The 19638-nt window shown below is 43.3% G+C and overlaps 1 protein-coding gene across 2 annotated transcripts in view; it reads left to right on the plus strand.

Annotated features, from left to right (window-relative positions):
- Positions 1-643: 643 nt before the first annotated feature.
- Positions 644-19638, plus strand: part of Plod2 (procollagen-lysine,2-oxoglutarate 5-dioxygenase 2) — a 67908-nt gene continuing 48913 nt past the window's right edge. For both annotated transcript variants that reach the window (XM_051140008.1, XM_051140009.1), the window contains exon 1: positions 644-894. In XM_051140008.1, the coding sequence (XP_050995965.1) occupies positions 786-894 (109 nt within the window). In that variant the 5' untranslated portion in view covers positions 644-785. The remainder of the gene's footprint in view (positions 895-19638) is intronic.

Consider the following 19638-nt stretch of genomic DNA (forward strand, 5'->3'; position numbering starts at 1 on the left):
TCTTGTAAAAAAAAAAAATAAAAAAAAAAAATAAATAAAAAAAGAAAGAAAGAAAGAAACACCCCCAGGTTGCACAAGTTGGCCTTGGACTTCGCCAGATTTTACAAGCTTCATTACTGGAAAGAGTCTAAGGTTCTCCTGGCACTAGCAGCGGGAGAAATGTTCACCGGACAATGAAAAGTTTCTGTTTACGGAATAAAATCAAAGCACGGTCTTCTTTGACAAAGCGATGGCTAAGCTCAGAAGTAACCGGGCTGTAGAAATGGAGCCCCTGCACTGTTGCTGCGAGTGTGACAAGAGCCTACTCAGCCAAGCAGGCTGAAAGCTCCACAGTCATCACTCACCTCCGGGGGGGAGCGCCTGGTTCAGCAGAGGAGATCTAGCCAGGGCGCACAGAAGTGTAAACTTCGGAAACGCGCGCGGAGAGGGGCGCACATCCCGCAAGAAAGCTCCCTGGATTCCAGGCGTGAGGCGGTGCACGTAGGCGTCGGCAACTCGGAGGGTGGGGGCGCAGCTTCGACAGCCGGTGACCAAGGGTCTTGGAGCAGCGCCCCGCCCCGGCCCCGCCCTCATTGGCCGCTCTTAAGCCCGCACCTCCGGAGCCACCGGTTCCGTCGTCTGCTCCATGCGTCCTGGCTTCACATTAGTCTGCCCGCTTTGCCATCCACAAAGTCTGCTCTCCGTTGCGGTCCCCAGGCCCACCTCTGGCCCAACGCCCTTTGGGGTCTCCGCGTCTCGCGAGAAGTCGCCGCCGCAGGCCTTGGGCTCCTGGGGGAAGGGGCGGAATGGGGGACCAGGGACCTAGAGCAGGGCTCCTTGTGCCTTTGCTCGCCCTGCTCTCCTGGGCGGCCGGCTTGGGTGCGGCAGAGGAGACTGTCTCGCGCATCCCTGCAGGTGAGGTCCTCTCGCCGGCTTCCATGGGCCAATCTGGAGGGAACTGGGCATCTTTTCTTTCCTCTTTGCATGCTTTATCCCTGTCGGACCCTAACCGCGGGGCTTGGTGTTTTGCGATTGACTGGGACATTCCTTCCAGCGCCTGGGGAAGCAGCTCGCCCTCTTGTCTCTGTCTACAAGCTGTTCTCCGGTGGACTTACTGTGCTCCCACCCATTTCTCATTCTGTTCCACTTCGGGGCGCAGAGTCAGGCTTCCCTGAGTCCTGGCTCCGAAGGTATTCGGAAGCTGAACGAAAGCTAGTAGTTGGAGACAAGTCCGTGTGAACAAAACTTTCTGGGTTCAGCCAGAGGAGAGCTCCGCCACCTATTTGTCTCAACAGGGCTTGCAGCGCTTTATCGAGTAAGGGAGTTCTCTGGCGGTTTCCACTTCTGGGTCCTGGGCTTAACTCCTTGGAACTGAGCCTTTCGTTGAAATGACCTGATGTACTTTGGTGGTGAGTGGGTAGATGAGATAAAATTGCTTTTTACAATAACTAGTGAGATGCTTTTCTGCTGGAAACTGAGCCCACGAGCAAACGTTTCCATCTCGGGATTCCAATTCAGTGGGTGACACTTGGCACAAGTTTCAGCTGGTCCGGGTCGCCGTTCTTTTGTCTTTTCTTTCTCTTAGTGTAATTCATGAAACTTTAGCGCTATGCAGCCCCTGGTTCTTGGTAGAACAGTGCTTGCTTTGTTGGCTGCATAAATGTCTGCCTTTATTCTATCAGTTGCAGGGAAATCTGAACCTGTATGATTATTCTGACTTTGAACTAAATTTAATCACACATCAAAAGTATTTTTTTTTGGAATAACACTTGAAAGCCAGACAAATAAATGCAAATAGAGACTCAAAATATAAAAAACTACTCTGAAAATTGTCTTTGTTGAGACACCCAAATAAGCCTTTATTTATAAATAAAGCAATCTCGAAGCTTCGGCTTTTGTGTATTTTATACCACCACTCGCTTTTTATAGAAGATGGCCGTGCCAGATTACTACCTTTAAATTTACAGTCAAAAATCAACTCCTTCCTTGTGCAAGCTTTCACATCTTGTGGAATTGGATGTTAAATTGGATGGTAATATCGGAGGAAGGGAATTTCATATATGGATGTTTTCCATATAAAACCCACGGTTGATGTATGAGACGTGGTTTCTGTGGTAGGTGGGCACAGAGTTCAGTCTCCGGAGCTAATGTTGGACGTGTTACTGTGCACTAAGGGAGCCAGGAGACAGCAGTAGCCAAGCTGGTTCTGTAAGTAGGTAGATTGGTCTTACCAGCTCTGTGATAAGCTAATAAATGCAGAAGATACTCTATTTGATAATTTGGTCAGATTTATCAGCTACGGTTACTTTACTCCCTGAAGTAGCAAAACAGAAAATTACAACATAAATACGGAAACAATCTTTAAAGTCTAAGTTGTCTGCATTAGTGGACCATAAAGAAGAGCAAAACTGTCTAGATTAGTAGGTCTTCAAGAAGAGTGCAGATCACCTCTGACCCAATTATTTGCCAGTGTATCATTCATAGGCATGTCCACATTCCCAGTACGAGCTTATCCTCCCACGTAAAAGGAGAGGATTCACTCAACATTGCTTGGCTCTATTGATAATTTGAACCATTCCCCTTTGCTCTTGCTGGCTGTCCTGCACACTGTGTGTTTAGCCTTGTCCTTGGCTTCTACCCACTAGATGCCAGTAGCATCCAGCTCTGAATGTGAGAATGAAGGAAGTGTTCAAACCAGCAAAAGGACAGTCTCTCGAGAGGCAGATGGTCTAGGTTTGAGAATGGCTGTGCAAGATGTCCTAGAGGCAAGGTAACATTATAATATTATCTGGAGGGTAATAGAGCCTCCTCTGCCCTTCCATTTGTTTTTGAGAGTTTTCTGTGTGACTTCCACTTCAGCTTCCTGAATAACTGAGAGTTCAGGTCTTCATCCTTGCCTGGCAGGAGTTTTTGAAAAGCAAATTCTAAGAGCAATCGTCCCTTGTTGCATTGAATGTGTTTTTGGAATAGGCTTCCTGGCTTTGGGCTGTGTGTTCAACAGCTGGCAATGTCCTACTTGTGACAGCAGCTGACAGGTCTGCTGTGTGCTGCCCTGAGTGTCTTTTGGCTGCCCCTGTGTTCCAGGCTGAAGAGAGAATGTAGACAAGATTTTAGTTAAAATTGTCATTTGTCCTTGAAGCATTTTATCAGAATTATGTTTCTTGGAGCTATTCCCAGGCAGGTCTCTTTGGTCAAGTTCCTATGCCATTGCTTCTCTCTGTGCTCCATGCCTTAGACATGAGAGAGGTAGGAGAGTGTGGTCCTGCCAAGTCCCTGCCATTGGATGCTAGACCTGGGTCCAGACTAGTGTGTGCTTTTAGAGGCACCTTGACTATTTTTGTCAACTAACTTGGGCAAAATACCAAGTTTGGAGCAAAATGGAAGGCGATGGCTTCAGACATTTCTGTTAAGACTAGTATTTTTCAGTGATGTTCATTCATAAGCTCTTTAATTGGCTATGGCGCATTCGGAAAAAGGAAGAAAAAGCTTGTCCCTGTCTGCAGATGTAAACCAGCAATTTACAGGGTGGAGAGGGAGAGAGCAGGTCCCTGGAGAGGCAGTGGGGAGGGAAGGAAGGAAACTCCTCTACTTTTTCTGTCTTTCCTGCACTTCTTTCCAGTCAGTCTAGTCCCTAGGAAATGCCTCCCCTTGCTGTCTTTTGGTTTTGCTTTTCTTTGTTTTATAACCTCTTAATATGGCTGGTGTATGCGGCTCAAACTTGTTTTGCTTTTTGTTTATGATTTAGTGACTTATATTTGAAGTAGAATTTTACTCATTTTTACAATCTTCAGAATGCATGCCTGGCTGGGCCTTTTACCGCAAAGAGATCCACAATTTATTTTGTTAAGCTTAAGTCCTCCTTTAAGAATTCTGAAAAGCAGCATGCAGCCTTTGAGGTTAGTAGCTGCTCTCTTTGTAGGACTTTCAGCGATCTTAGCCCAATGTTCTTTCTCCCTCAGGGATCCTTGCTACCAAAACTGAGCATTTTAACCCTGCCCTATCAGCCAGGACCTTGTTTCCAAGATGCTGTTGGCCACTCAAGCCACCCCCCCCAGCCCCCCTAGCCTAACCCCGACCCCCCCCCCCACCTCCATTTCTGTTAATAAAAGATGGTGCATTCACTGTCCTCTTCAGGTGCTTGTTGGCCACAATCAGTTACAGGGCCAGAATCGATTGGGGATGGTTCCCACTTCCCACAAGGCCACTGGGGAGCAGTAAGAGGAGTCTGTATCCTTTCTCCATGTTGGGTGTTTTTTCCTGCCCTCACTATTGCTCTGTTGGACTTTAGGGTATGTGGGAAAGAAATAGCAACTGGACAAAGTCAGTGACTGAGAGAGGGGCGTTTAGCAGAAAAAGTATGCTGTTTGTAGGCGATGTACATAGTGGTATATGTGCAAGGATTGAAGGCCAGTTTGCCCCTCAGCCAGGGACAGACTGCAAACCACAGGCCAAATCCACAAGGTCAAACCCAGCTATGTGTTTTTGCGTAGCCTTTCAGCAAACAGACTCCACAATTTTGGATGGATGGGAAAAAAATCAGAAAGAAAGTAATATATCAGGGCATGTGAAGACTTTATGAACTAGTAGTGGCTGTAGTGGCTGCTGTCATATCATGTGCTGGCACATGGGTTGTGGTGGCTTTAGTGCTCCCAGGCACAGCGGAGTGGTTCTACATGGGTGGAATCGACCACACAGTCTTAAAACATTTACTGTCTTCCCTGTCCTGGTCCATGCCAAAGGAGATGACATTCTGATTGAAGCTGTAACACGTGTCGATTGCTCCTCTCTTGGAAAGATCCACAGTTGGGACAGTAGCAGCTGGCTCTGGCCATGCCAGAGGCCTGGTTTTCATTTTAGATGTTGCCAGTGATTTCTGCAACTGTTGAAATACAACACTTGAATCTAACTAGATACAATCTCTGGTGTAAAAACTGTTTGCGTAGTCAAAAACAAAATATCTTTATTTTGGCCAGATGGGAAGAAGATGCGTTTTTCTTTAGATTTATATTCTAGAAGTTTATCAAGTGAACTGGTGAAGAACTTTGGCTTAGTTCCTTGAATGAAATAATTAGTACGTTTGTCAATTAGGATTCTTAGTCTCCCAGTAACTGTAGCAGTAAATCAGGCTGAACTGAGGGTGGTGTATTTTCAAGTGACTTGAACTGTTTTGTGTGTGTATTTTACCTCCCCCCCCCCGCCCCATCCCCGAGTAACTTCCAAAGCTATTACGATTGCAGTTACCCCCAAACAGTTACTTGGAGTCAGAGAATATGGGCACTGTCACTGCCCTGAAGCTGCCTTGAAAGCTTGGTTTGTTAAGCAGTTGCTGACATTCAGTGGAACACTGTTAAATTATTACCCTAGTAACTGGGGCACAAGGATACTTTTATACTTGAAATGCTTCATAGTTTTAAAATGTAACTTCTAATAAATTACTGTTCATGTCAAAGTGCAGTTTATAATTTAAAATATAGTAACTTCATGTAAGTTTCAGTATTTTTCATTTAGGATAACCTCACTTAAAAACTTAGACTGCAGATAGTGATTTTTTTATGCAGAAGAGTAGACTTCCTTTATTTTTATGTGTTAACAAAGGGAACATTAAGTTTTAGTAGCATTTCTATAACATATGAATATTCTTATTTTAAATATATTTTAAGCCAGAGAATTTATGCATTTATCTGTTTGACTGATGACTTGCAACAGTTTTCTCAACGTAATAAGAGTGTTGCACTCACATTCCTATTAACATATGGATTTTCTTGGCTTTCTTAAAGGAGGTGTGATTATGTGCAGAGAGACCTACGGGGGCTCAATTTGTTAGTTCTGTATAGTATTTCTACCAGAACTGTAGCTTAGGTTTAGAATGCTGACCAGCCAGGGAGACACCTCTATGGAGGCCTTGGGCAGCATTTGCTCCGCCTTTAAAGGGAAGCCAACACTGGCATCTTCCCTTTCACTGCTCTTTTGGATTGCCCCTTCCCACAGAAGACCTGGCATCTATGCAGGCTTCTGAGTGGCGGAGACACTCCCATATCGCCTCCACTGGGACATGCCTTGCCTCAGAGAAACCTTCCCCTCTGGTATAGATTTCTGTTCCTGAAGACCAAGTGTACATAGAGTCTTCACCATAGATGAAAGCAAATTACCACATTTCACATTTTAAAGCAACCCACAGAACATGTTTATCACTATAATCAGCTCCTGTAATGATTTTTCAGTGAACATATGTTAATATTTGGGGGCTAATGAGGCCTTGTCAGGAGGTGTGTCTGTCAGACTGGAGTTTCTTAAGTAGGGCAAAGTTAAAACTATGTTTCATTTGTATTGGTTATCTGTTGATTTTAGTATTATTTAGCTTATTGTTGGGTGCCTAAGACATCCATTTTTTATGCTAACTTACCTTTGGCTTTTTTGTTTTTTCTTTTTCTTTTTTTCTTTTTTTCTGTAGGGTTGCCGTATCAAATGTTGCGGAGCAATTTCTCTATTTGCTTCCCAGTTTTAAGGTTTCTTCCAAAAGCGATGCGAAAGAGGCTTTTCATTTGATTTCAGTATTATGGTTATTTTCCATAACAGACAGGTGAAGACATTTTGTGGAAGAAAGGAGCTTTCAAACACATACCTCTGTGTTTTGAGGGCCAGAATGTATAGCACAGCCTGGCTTCAATCTTGCATTCCCCTGCCCCAACCCAGGGTTACAGATGTGAGCCTTCATGTCTGCCACAGCATAGACAGCTTTTATGCTCTCAGTGTCGCTGCCCCCGGACACTCAGACACACACAAGAGATATTAGATACCTGCTAGCTCACAAACGCTCACACACTGGGCCACCTGCACACTATTTCCCCTATCTCCAGTTGGAACTGACAGGCAGCAGGGTGACAGGCACGTGCCACTGTTTAGATCCCGACAGATAAAGCCTTCATTCCCACTGGTCTCATAAAAGCTGGTCTCTCTCTTTAGCACCTGGCATTTACAGATAACTTGGACTGCTAGATGACAAAACTGACTCATGACATCCAACTATAGCCATTGCTACACAGATGACCCTTATCCCGAATACTTACCCACCCCCCAACCTTTTAAACATTTCCCTCAGCCAGAAAACAAGAAATGGTTTCCCCAAGTCTATCTGGTTGATGTCAGATGGCCCTGGGCCTATTTCCTTGGGTACAACACCTTCCTTCTTCTGCTTGTCATACCAGGAACCTTAAAAGAACTAACTCTTGAACTTTCTGAGGTGGTTGAGATTTCCCTTTTATCCCAGTGTCTTTTCCTATTCTCCAATAAATGCTTTGCCTGGAAATTGGTCCTACTTGGTGTTGCTCTGTTGGGTGCCTTTTCCCCATATAGCCGAACAATATGCGCCATGGTTGATTCTCCTGCAGACTCAACAATTAAGTGAAAGAACTGCCTGGGTTCAAACAGTTGCCAACTTCTTGATGTTGGAGCATCATTGGTTGGTAGGAGACGCACCCAGAAGCCATCCTTTTCCCCCCTAGAGCCCAAGGCTCATTTCTGCTGCTGACTTTGGTTTAGTTAGCTTGAAGCAGAAGTGTATATGGAGTTTTAGGGTGCTAATTACTTAATACTTATTGCACAAAAAGGAGTGAGTTACTTAACTGGCTCTCAGTTTTTAAAGCCCACTTTCTACTTACATAGCCTAGGCTGGTCTTAAACTGCTGGTCCTCATCCCTGTCTCCTAAATGCTGCGATTACAGGCCTACATCACCATGCATGCCTCCTATTTTTGGTACCCTAGATTTAGTTTCTAACAGTTCCTCAAATGCTTAAAAACTTTCTTTCTTAGTTCTATTAAGTATGGTAAACACCAGCAGCTATTCTGTTTTGAAAATTTATGCAGATAGAGAATTTAAGTCACATCTTTTAAATCCCAAATGACCTGACTAATTCACTCTCCCAGGAAGTCCTGCAAGCCCTTGGACCCAGGGCCAACTGGCTGATTGATTGTTTGGGTTTTTCCAGTCCTGTCTAAGCCAACTCTGAGGCTTTTTGTCATCAGAGGCGCCCACTCCCACTCCAGCCGTGCTGGTATTTCCTGGCTGCCAGCCGGCAATGTGGCTGTGACCAGCACATCCTGCTCTTCCTGGTCCTGCCGGCCACTTCTAGAGGACAGTTCTCTTTTTCTTCTTGGTTTAGTTTAGACAAGGTTGGAATATTTTAAACAGTGACTTTACTAGGTAACCAAGGGCAAAACAAAACCAAACTCAGATCTGGAAAATCACCAAAACAAAGAAATGAACAGACCCACGCAGTAGAAAGAGTTCTCAGTGTTTTCTGACTCGGCGTCCTGAGAGCCCCATGCTTCAGGCTCACTCCTGAGTTCCGAAAATCCTTGGCCAGTTTTCGTTTGGCTAACTCGTTATCTCCTTGCTTTTCCCGGCACAGTATTTTGCAGAGACAACTGTTTTTCAAGGCAGGAGCCCTTGACATTCAAGGTAGGAAAAGACTAGGAGACGGTTCTATTTGCAGCTTCTTGGTGATGTGTTATCATAACCCTACCTATTTAGCATTCCATTTTCTTCCGTAGGAGGAAGATTTTGTTTTTTTACTTATCTACTTATCTATTTTTGTTCATAGGCTCTTATTTTTCATTACTTATTTAAGAGTTTCAAGTCCTTACATACTTTGATCATATTCATTTCGTCCTCCAACGCTAAGTATAGCCCACTTCCCTACCAATCCAGCTTTGTGTCTGTAAAAAAAAAAAAAAAAAAAAAAAAGCCTTCAAAACCAGTTTGTATTGGCCAAATATTCGTGGATGTGTGGTCTTCCAATGGAGTTAGTAAGCTATCTCTTCTGTATTGCTGTAATACTTGGCTTTGAGTAATCATTTGCAACAGTTTTTGTGATTCTGTAGTTCACTAAATACTGATTTAATTAGATAAACTTCATGTATTCCCCTAATAATACTTTCTGTTGGTAGAGACCGGTCTCATAGTTTCTGTTGTTTAATACCCTCGATAGGACAGTATTTCAGGGATGAAATACTTTTCGAATGCCTCGTCTATGTTTTGTTGCTTTGTGCGAGGGAAGAAAAAAAGTAACACAAGCAAACCCACAGCAGACTCAGTTCGTTTGTACATGGAAATTGTAGGAATTGTGGTAAGAAAATCAGGCATACGTAAAGTTGAAGAAATCCAAGTGGCTGTAGGATGCAGCACAGGAAAGAGTGCCGAGAACTGGGAGGAGGCAGGGATCTGAGATTCCCCTCATTCCGCAGCCTGAGCCATCAGCACCCCAGCAAACTTGACATGCAGGTATGAGCTTCCCCTAACTGCAACTTGATGAAGCTCTTATTTTATTAGGTCAAAGAGAATAGAGACACACAGTAGTGCTGTAGTTTGAAGTTTGTGTTTCCTCCTAGTTATCGTATCCCACATGAGGTTTGACTGAAATTTGATGTGGCTTTTTTTTCTTAATGATGTTCTGATTTAGAGATAGGACAATAATGCTAACAATAACTAGAATTAAATTTACATTTAAAAAATATTCCAAATGTTTCACATGAGAGGAAAGCGGTCTAGTTTTTTATATGAAGCTATTTTCCGTCTTCTCAGAGGAATCAGATATTCCAGTACATTTAAATATTGTAAAGCATTTTAAAAAGAACTATATATTTCTGTTGCTTCCTTCCTATTCAGAATTTATAAATTATCAAAGATGATGCTGATAACCCTGGAATGGCTAAAAATTAACCTATATAATATGTGCTATTTAAAAATTGATCCCAGATCTAGCCAGTGAACAGGACATTCTCCACAGTTGAGTGGAGAGTGGGGACTGACTTTCACATGAACTCTGGTGCCCCATATTTGACCATGTCCCCTTGATGGGGAGGCCTGGTGGCACTCAGAGGAAGGATAGCAAGCTACCAAGAAGAGACTTGATACCCTATGAGCATATACAGGGGGAGGAGGTCCCTCTCAGTCACAGTCATAGGGGAGGGGAGTAGGGGGAAAGCGGGAGGGAGGGAGAAATGGAAGGATACAAGGGATGGGATAACAATTGAGATGTAATATGAATGAATTAATAAAAGAATGAAAAAATTGATCCCCTTGGTTTGTTACTGAAATACTTAGATTTACCCTATAGTTTTAAAATATGACATTTATTACACTAGAACCATAAGTTCAAAAGAAATCACTCTATAGGAGAAAAGTGCAGAAGTGTGTGCATGCGCACGTGAGTGTGCATGCTTGCTTTTGATGCTAGATACAGAGATCACCTTTAAGCCCTTAGAGTGGAGTGACGTGGCAGTGCCTTCCCTGGTGTGTTGCTAGGTTGCTGCTTCAGCAACATTTGTTCTTTGTGTTTGTGCCTCCACGACTGAATGTTATCCAGTGAATGGTACAATCTCACAGCTAATCCTTAAAGGATTGTTTCCCCCGGCCCCCTGAGAATGTATTATTTTATCTGCTGTTTTCAAAAGGACTACACCATACCTCCCATAGTTCGGGACCAAACTAAGGGTCTAGTTCTTGCTAGGCAAGTGCTCTATCACTGAGCCAAACTTCCTCCAGCTCTCTGAAATGACTTTGGGTAAATTAGAGAAGAAGTTGAGGCAGGACAAATCAAAGGAAAGTGTGGAAATTTCGAAAAAGCAAAATTACTTTTTGATATGATACTATAAAATTGCAAAATCATTCACCTTGAGTACTGGGAAATTAACAATGCTTTGTTGAGTAAGCAAATAAACATAAACAGTTATTTATCCCCAGACTTTAAGTACTAAAGAAATATCTGGTTTATTAAAATGGTAAACTCTTTTGTGTGTATGCTTCTTTGTACAAGTGTGGGTGCACTTGAGTGAGGGTATGTATGAACTTGTATGTCTGTGTACATGAAGGGCAGGGATTGAAACCGGTTATGATCCTAGATCCCTCTGTCCTTTATTGAGATCTCTCCTTAAACCCAGTGCTCATGTATTTTACTCAGCTTGCCTCTGGGATTTTCCTGTCTTCTTTCAAGTACTGGAATTATCAGTGGGCCATACGACTCTGATTTTAATATGAGGGTGGGATATCCAAATTCTGCTCCTCAAGTTTAGGGGCCAGTCATCTCCCTAGCTCCCTTAGTTAATTAACTTAACCCTTTATTACCAGGTATTGCATATTTGATGTTTTTATGTTCGCCAAGCAGAATCATTTTCCCCTACAGGGCGGCAGCCCCAAACAGCTAAGGTCATCCATCATATAGGACAGTTAAAGGATCAGTTACTGACTAAGGTGTTTGTGTGGCTTAGGATGATGTGGGTGGGATTAGATGCTCCTGGCTGAAGTGTGAGAGATAAGTAAGAAGCTTATGTTTTAAACATGCATAAACTAAGAAAGAACCGTCACTGGTAAAACATCTCCTGTCCTATAAGTAGGCTTGAACTCTTATAGGCCTGTGTGAGTAGCTCCAGTAGACTGCTTGGCTATCCTGTTCAGTCCCCAACAATGAAAAGGACAGGAAACAAATTCCTCCTAGATGTTAAGATATTCATTTGTTTTCATCATAATCACCCACAATTGAATTAATTGAAGAGCACATTTGAGTTGTAGAAAAACCTTTCAAAAAATACTCATGTGACAAGGTGATAGAAAGCAGAGAAGAGGCAGAGACATTGCGTTCAAGTGTGGAAGAGAAGGGTGCATACAATTAAGAATGATGTTAGTCAGAATCTATTGACAGGATTTTGCCATCCCTTTTGTTTATGTAAGTTGAACCTTTCATTCTGTCCAAAAAAAGAAATATGGTTTGGCTAGTTTCACTGTAGGACTTTATCTAGGTTATGCTAATTGAAGCCATGGCATTTTCTATTGACCATAACGAAAGGATTGTTCCAGCTGTTCTTGCTTGTGGTCTCCTGTGGGTGGACCCTGGTAGTAGACACACATACACACACACACACACACACACACACACACACACACACACCACAGGCACACTGATTTGCAGGAAATCAGCTGATTGCCCCCCTGATTAGTAGAGATGGAGACATGTAGATAATAACAATCCTCTGTGGGTGTTCTGTGGTGGGCAGGGTGATGAGTCCCTTGTCTCTTGGTACTTCTGATGAGTGGAGGGGTGAGTCGGCCGTGCTGTGAATGACTGGAATAGCCATATTAACTCCACATTCATTGTGTTTAACATTACAATGAGTTTGAGGACTGTATTACTTTGTTTTGAAATATCAAGAAAAATGCAGAAGGAATAGAGGCCGATGTGCTTGCTGCTTCTGAGAACAGCCAGAGAGGGCGCACCATAAGGCACTTACAGACCCTTAACTGTGACTTAAAAGTACCCTGGATGTTGCCTCTGATACTGGGATACAGGATGTATTTGAAAGCCAAGGGCTTACAAACTGCTTACACAGTAACTGTGAAAGGCAGAGGATATGGAAACAGTGTAGGGCAATAGTTAAGTGGATAAGGCTTTTGAATGAACAGATGAGCCTTAAGGTGTCGCACATGGGCAGATTATCCTCCGCACAAGCTTCTTAACCTTTCTGAACTCTCCTAGTTCCCTGACAGGAATGCTGCTTCCTAGGCAATTATCTGAACATTACAGGTTCAGGACACAATACAGGTCACAACAACACCTGTAGAAGAAGCATGCCTCCAAATGGAAATTGCCCAGTTTGTGCTATTACTTTTGTACCATTTTAAGGAATATACTTCTAGTTAGCATTTTTCTAAAGTAGAATCCAAAAATAGTGGGATTATTCTTATGTTCACATAATAGGAGAAATACAGGGACTCAGGAAGTTTTAACAAGCTAAGCTGTAAAGACAATATTTTTCAAGGGACTTGAAGGAAATAGATGATAAATTAGACAGTGCGGGTGCCATCTTTGTGATGATGCTCATTGCTTACTCAGTTTCAAATCTTAAATTTTTCTTTATTCTTTTGATACCTTATTTTTTCCTCTTTTCTTTAAGGCAAGTTTTCCTTGGAACTTATGACCAGCCACTATTACCTTGTCATCTCTCCTTTTCTCATCTTCAGTAGAGGTATATGCACACATTATTGAATGTCTCAGACAGCCAAGGGCTCTAAGTACATAATTGGAAGCTATGGCTAGCTGATCTCATCTCTGCAGGAGGTTTGTCTGATCAGACCATTACTCTCTGTTCCTAAACTCCCCTCACAGCTGTCTCCCCCTTACGCCAGGCTGCAGGGTCAAATCTCTCCTGCTCATGGGATTTCAGAAAAGTCAAATAATGTTAGGTTTTCAGAATCTGGGAGCTTTACCTGAAATCCGTTTTTCTTCTCTTGCTGGGGAGAGAGTAGAAGTGAGGAAGAAAGGGAGAGAGGAAGGGAGGGAGGGACAGAAAGACAGGCAGGCAGGCAGGCAGGCAAACTGTCAAGACAGTGGCAGCGCAGAGTTGCCTTCCCACAGGATACTGGACTGCAAAGGGCCCTGCGGGGAGGGAAGCATTGCTGTTCTGTTCCTTCACTCTTTGAAACCTTGCATTCTTGTACTGGGCACAGGTCACTGAAGGACATAGCCAGAATGCTTCTTTTTTAAAAAAAGAAATTGTTATTAATTTATTCATATTACATCTCAATTGTTAGCCCATCCCTTGTATCCTCCCATTCTTCCCTCCCTCCCACTTTATCATCCTACTCTCGGCCCACTCAAGTCCAGGGGCTCCTGACCAGGAGGTATTCTCCCAAAGAATATTTGACAATGTATGCAAATGCTATGTGACCAGTAGTAGATGCTACTGGAGTCCTGTGGATAAACATTGGTGGGTGGGTGAGTGGGTGGAGGTATCCTACAAGGTACAGCATGGCTCCCAAGGAAGAATTGCCAGTCCTGATTATCAGTGCACTGAGTTTGCAGAAAGATTCATTATATCAGCTCAGTCCTGATAATACTGTCTTCACCCTGTGCTTCTCACAATTCCAAGTATATCCGCGTTCCCTCACACAATATTCACAGTTGACAATAGTCTCTGTTGTCAGCCAAGCATGCTTTGACCTTTACTTACTTTGTGTCTCCCCCTTACGCCAGGCTGCGGGGTCAAATCTCTCCTGCTCATGGGATTTCAGAAAAGTCAAATAATGTTAGGTTTTCAGAATCTGTTCCTTCACTCTTTGAAACCTTGCATTCTTGTACTGGGTGCATCCATGAAACATAAAACCATCTTGCTGGAGTGGGAGCTTGCCTTAGAGAAATTTCACTTTCCTATCTTCTCACTTGGAGTTTTTAGTGCACCCATGTAGAAAAACGAATGTAGCCAAGTGACACGAATAAGTAGTCTGGAGTTTCCTGCAGCTCTCGCTGCCACCCTGGCCTCCTGCAGTGCCCCGGGCTGATGATATGATCCGTTATTAGCTATGCAGCAAGTAGTTTTCATTCTTTTGGGATGAATCAAAGTTTTAGTCTGAGCTAGATGCTTAATGGGCAGGAGGGCAGATGGCTTCCTGTTGTTGGTTATGCAGTCTCTGTCTCTGCAGCACAAGCCTCTGCAAGCCTTTGGACTGCCGTCTGCACTCAGGGTGGGCAGGACACGCCTGTCACAAATAAGAAAATGGGAGCATGGTTGCCACTGGACCAAGCTCCACTGTGGACAGTTTCATTTTGTAATTTATAATTTTATATTTAAAAACTCTTTTTTGTGTCTCTCGAGCAGAGGGGCTCTAAGAAGTCATTAAGAGCTTTGTCCTGGTTAGTGTTGTAAGCTTGACACACTGGGAAGAGGAAGCCTCAATTACTGAACTGCCTACATCAGATTGGCCTGGCGGCATGTCTGGGGGCTGTTTTCTTAATTGCTAATTGATGCAGTAGAACCCAATACACTGCAGGTGGTCCCATCACTCAGTAGTTGGAACCTGGCTATGGGAAAAGGGAAAGTGAGCAAGCCTGAGGAAATAGTGTTTCTCTTGGGTCTCTACTGAAGTCCTGGCCTCCAGATTCCTGCCCTAGCTTTGATAGGATGGATTAAAATAGGCGCTTGCTTCCTCAAGTTGCTGTTGGTCAGGGTTTATCACAGCAACAGAGAAGCAAGCTAGAACAAGCTTATATCACTATTGGAAGGCTAGCAGAGCTAGCTTCACGCTGACCCTAGCCGGTCCTCCTACTGACCAAACAGAAGCAGTTGTTTCTGTTTCGTTGGGACTTCCGGAGCTTCCTATCTGTGCCCTTCATGAATCTGGATTTTGCTGCCTTAAATACAACCAGGGCGTTAGGAAGCCATCTCCAGGGACTCTGCACCCATGAGATTGGTGCTGGTGTCTGGTTCTAGAATACAGAAAAACTCCTGCCTCTGCCTATTTCCTCTTCTTTCTTGTTGATTTCTGCTGCCTCTCCCATTGCTCACAGAGAGGCCCACACTGGAATGCTGACGGATGACACCCTCTCTAAAAAAAAAAAAAAAAAAAAGCAGAAGGTACAAGGAAGGGAGCTGCTAGTGCCAGATCTGCTGCGAGGCCGCTGACAGGAGGCAGCTGCAGCTTTCTCAGAATGCAAGGGCTTGGTTTTTGATGTCTGAGGTTTTGGTGAATTTCTTCAGGAATTGCATTTGCTCGTAGCAAGAAAAGCCATTCTGTGGCTGCAGAATCACATAGCTGTCTATTTGACAGTAGAGATGCAGGCATAGGCAACTGAAGACATCCCACTGGGATGCAGGCGCAGAGCTCTGACTGTCAGATGTGTTAAGTTTGGAGAAAACAGTTAATGGAGAAGGTCATGGGAAAAGTTAAACAAAGCCCTGAACTGAAAGTAAGTAATGGAGATTTCCTGTCCCCTCACTCTCCCCTACTTAATGACCCTGGATCATAATTTAGCACAGGAAGATTGTAGCAGGGCTTATCGCTAATTGCACTTATACCGTGTTGATTTTCAGCTGTTAACCTAATTTTTCTTTTTACTGTGTCCACTTTATTCAATGGCTTTTGTGAACTTTTAGTAAAGACTTAGCAACTAGAGTTACTTTTCTGAGGCGAAACCAGGGCTTACTCGATAATTTGAGACGGGTCAAGAGATAGCAGAAAAATTCTGCCTCATTTAGGAAGGAGGGGATTGACTTGACTCAGCCCCCAAGTGCTCAAGAAACTGAGAGTACTAAAGTAATCAGCCCTTTGAGAAACTCTGCAACTGTAGCAGTGGCAGCAGCGGCAGCAGCAGCAGCAGAATTACTTGGTCTTGTCTCACTCTAGCTGTGTAGCGACTGAGCAGCCTCGCCTTGTCCCTCTCCCCAGTCTCTGGGAACTATGATTCTGATCCTCAAGGTCTAAGAGATCAGCTTTTTAAGATTAGTTAGAATGACTGAAATCATGGATTTTGTATTTCTGTGCTGGCTCTTTTCAGTTAATGTAATGATCCCCATTTAATCAGAGTTGTTGCAAATGATTCTTTAGCTTTTTCGTAGCTGAGTAGTATTCCCTTACGTGCATGTATCATGCTCTCTTTAGCCACTCAGAATGAATTCAAGACTTAAGTTTGAGGATTGTACATGTTTAATCTGCTTCCATAGCAGTTGTAGCTGTGTGGCTGTGTGTGTGTGTGTGTGTGTGTGTGTGCGTGTGCGTGTGCGTGCGCATTTAAAACATTTGCTTTCTTTTTATTTAAGATCTATGTTTTTTTTATAATTCTTTCTTAAAAATTTTATTAATTTATTCATATTACATCTCAGTGGTTATCCCTTCCCTTTTATCCTCCCATTCCTCCCTCCCTCCCATTTTCCCCTTACTCCCCTCCCCTATGACTGTGACTGAGGGGGACCTCCTCCCCTTGTATATGCTCATAGGGTATCAAGTCTCTTCTTGGTAGCCAAGAAGATCTATGTTTTTAACTATATGCATATCAGTATTAGTGGGTGTGAGGTGGGTATGCACACATGAGTGCAGTTGCTAGCAGAGAAAAGAAGAGGTACTGGATCTCTTGGGGCTGGAATTACAGTAGTGGATGCTTGGTCGTCTGGATGATGAGGACACACTCTTTACCAGTGATCCATCTCTTCTCGCTAGGCTGAGCTTTCATTTTTGTAGAAAGTAGACACAACTGTTTAGTGACCCTGGATTTACTTTGATGACATGTGTCCTGACTGCACCCTTTTCATCTATAGCATGTTCTAAAATGCCCAAGTGAAACGACAGAGCCCTAGTAAGACATGTCAAAGCGCCAATAGAGTAGACTGACTAATATGAATTCTATGTCTTTATTTAAAGCTGTGCTTTTTCTTACAATGAAATGAATTTCTGTTACTTAGAAGAGCAAATTAAATTTGTCTGTGATCCCTCTATCAACTAGTAAGCAAAATATTGCGATATTATTTTCTGTACCCTCATGTGTTCTCTTCACAAAATCCAGTACATCCATGTCAACAAGCATGTAAAGAACTTTGTGTTCTGCCTCCTTCAAAACACTGTTCAGTAAGTATCTCTTACAGTGTTGGTTCGCTTTCAGGGTGTAGGTTTATAGTAGTAATAATGTGATAGGATGGCTTCAGACTTCCTATGTTACTGTAACTCTTGAACAAATACAACATTTAGTATGACACACTAATACAAATTATTTTGTAATAAGATTACTGAAAATCCAGTTGGAATCCAGTTTTACTTATTTGCACGTGATTTGTAAAGGAAAAAGGTATCATGTAGTATGGACCTTTTCTTTCTTGTGTCATGTATCAAAGTGCATAGCAGAAAACTGTGTGGGTTGTCACCTGCCCCTCACTTTTGTATTGAATCATGGCAGCTCTGTCAGTGCCGCTACTGTAGTGATTTCTGTACTCTTTCTTTACTTCCCAGAAGAAGAATTTTTTTTTCCTTTTCCTTTTTTTTTTTTTTTCCCTCTGTGAGATGTCATATCATTTTACTGGAATATAAAAGCTAATTGAGATGAGTAAGCACAGTCAAGAATTATGTCAGTGACTGTGAATCCCAGAATGAAGGATTGTTTCCTGTCTATGTATTGGTGATCTGCTGTAAGAATGATGTGGCTGGAAAAAACTCATGTGGGTCTCTTCGGGGCTTTGTTCCATATTTGTGGTCTTCTGAGTCAGTGGTTCTCAATCTGTGGGTCACAACCTTTTTAGGGGTCCGGTGACCCTTTCACAGGCAGCCTAAGACCACCAGAAAACACAGATGTTTACATTACAGTTCATAACAGTAGCCATACTACAGTTATGAAGTAGCAATGTAAATAATTTTGTGTTTGCGGTCGGCACAGCATGAGGAGCTGTATTAAAAGGTCACACCTGCATGCAGCACTGCGGATGTTGAGAGCCCCCCCCCTTTTTTTTTTTTTGGTTTTTTTAAGACAGGGTTTCTCTGCGTAGCCTTGGCTGTCCTGGATTCGCTTTGTAGACCAGGCTGGCCTCGAACTCCCAGCGATCCATGAGAGCCACTGTTTTAAGCAGCCTGGGGGACACCTTGTTTCTGGGAGAGGAGGCTTGCAGCAGCAGACCGTAAGTAACAATTTCCTGGAACTGCCTGAGCCCAGGGTGTGTCTGCGGAGTAGCCAGAGCAGTGGGCCTGTGGTGGTGTTAACAGTTCAGATCCACAGACAGGTATGGGGCACTGTAGCAAAGAGTCTGGACATTACGGAAAAAGACAGAAACACTGCTGAGAGTTGGCAGGACCCCTGTTCTGATGATAATGTAATGATAGTCAACATGGTCTGGAAAACCCGTATAATATGTGTTTTCATGACCAACGCAGGAGATGACGGTATCGACACAGGGGAGGTAGCAAACAGGCTGGGCCCCGTTACTCTGATAGAATCTGCAGGCAGATTGCACAAAAATTTGAGAGAGGAACAGAGGATATAAGACATCCCTATACTTTGCATATAAAAGACAGAGTGAAAATGCACAATGCCTGCTCTAACTTATATTCTGAGATGGAGGTAAACTAGCACTTTTCGAGAAGCTTTGGTGACTGTTTTACTCTTAGCACTCACTTATTAAAGTGTATAGTCTTTTGTCCCTGTACTGTTATCGGAGGGCTTAAATTTAGTGGTGTGCTAGGGCTGGAAAAATAAATCAAAACCGACTGCTGAAACCGATTCTGCTGAGGAACAGCAACTGCTGTTGCCTGACCCCATGAGTTTGGGACACAGCATTCTGCAGAAGTTCAGTTATAGTACAGAGAGATTAGATTCCCTGGAAGCCCTTACAGTCACAGCAAGGGTGGGGAGTGGCCAGGCATCTGGCTCCAGGGCTTTAAGATTGCTGCTCAGGTTTCCCTGAGTCAGCAGAGGGCTGTTCCAATGTGATAAGCATATTTGATTTGGAACAAGATTAGCATGTGCTGAAGGGGTTACTGCGCTCCTCCCTCATACTCTATTACAATACAGTAACTAGAAGCTTTATTGTGAAGTTCTCTTTTTTATTGTTTGTTATCTATGACAAATTAAACTTAGGTTAAAGATAGGCACTGCTTTGTGTGCCTTGGTTTGTTTAAGTGAAGTCCTGGGGCCTATATGTTCTCTGAAAGTGCTTTCCTCATACCTCACTGCGCCTTTAGTTCTTGGAGGTTGCTTTGCACTGCCTGATGATCTTTTCTATTAAATATGCAGCTTATGCAATTTAAATAGGGTGTTTAGATGTGGTGATGCTGATATGTGCTCTCCTTAGCTTTCAGTAATGGATGATGGGGGAAAAGGGAGCCAGATGTGTTGCACATCTCTAACTCCACCGCT

This window comes from Acomys russatus, chromosome 32, assembly GCF_903995435.1.
Source record: "Acomys russatus chromosome 32, mAcoRus1.1, whole genome shotgun sequence".
Classification (NCBI taxonomy): Eukaryota; Metazoa; Chordata; class Mammalia; order Rodentia; family Muridae; genus Acomys; species Acomys russatus.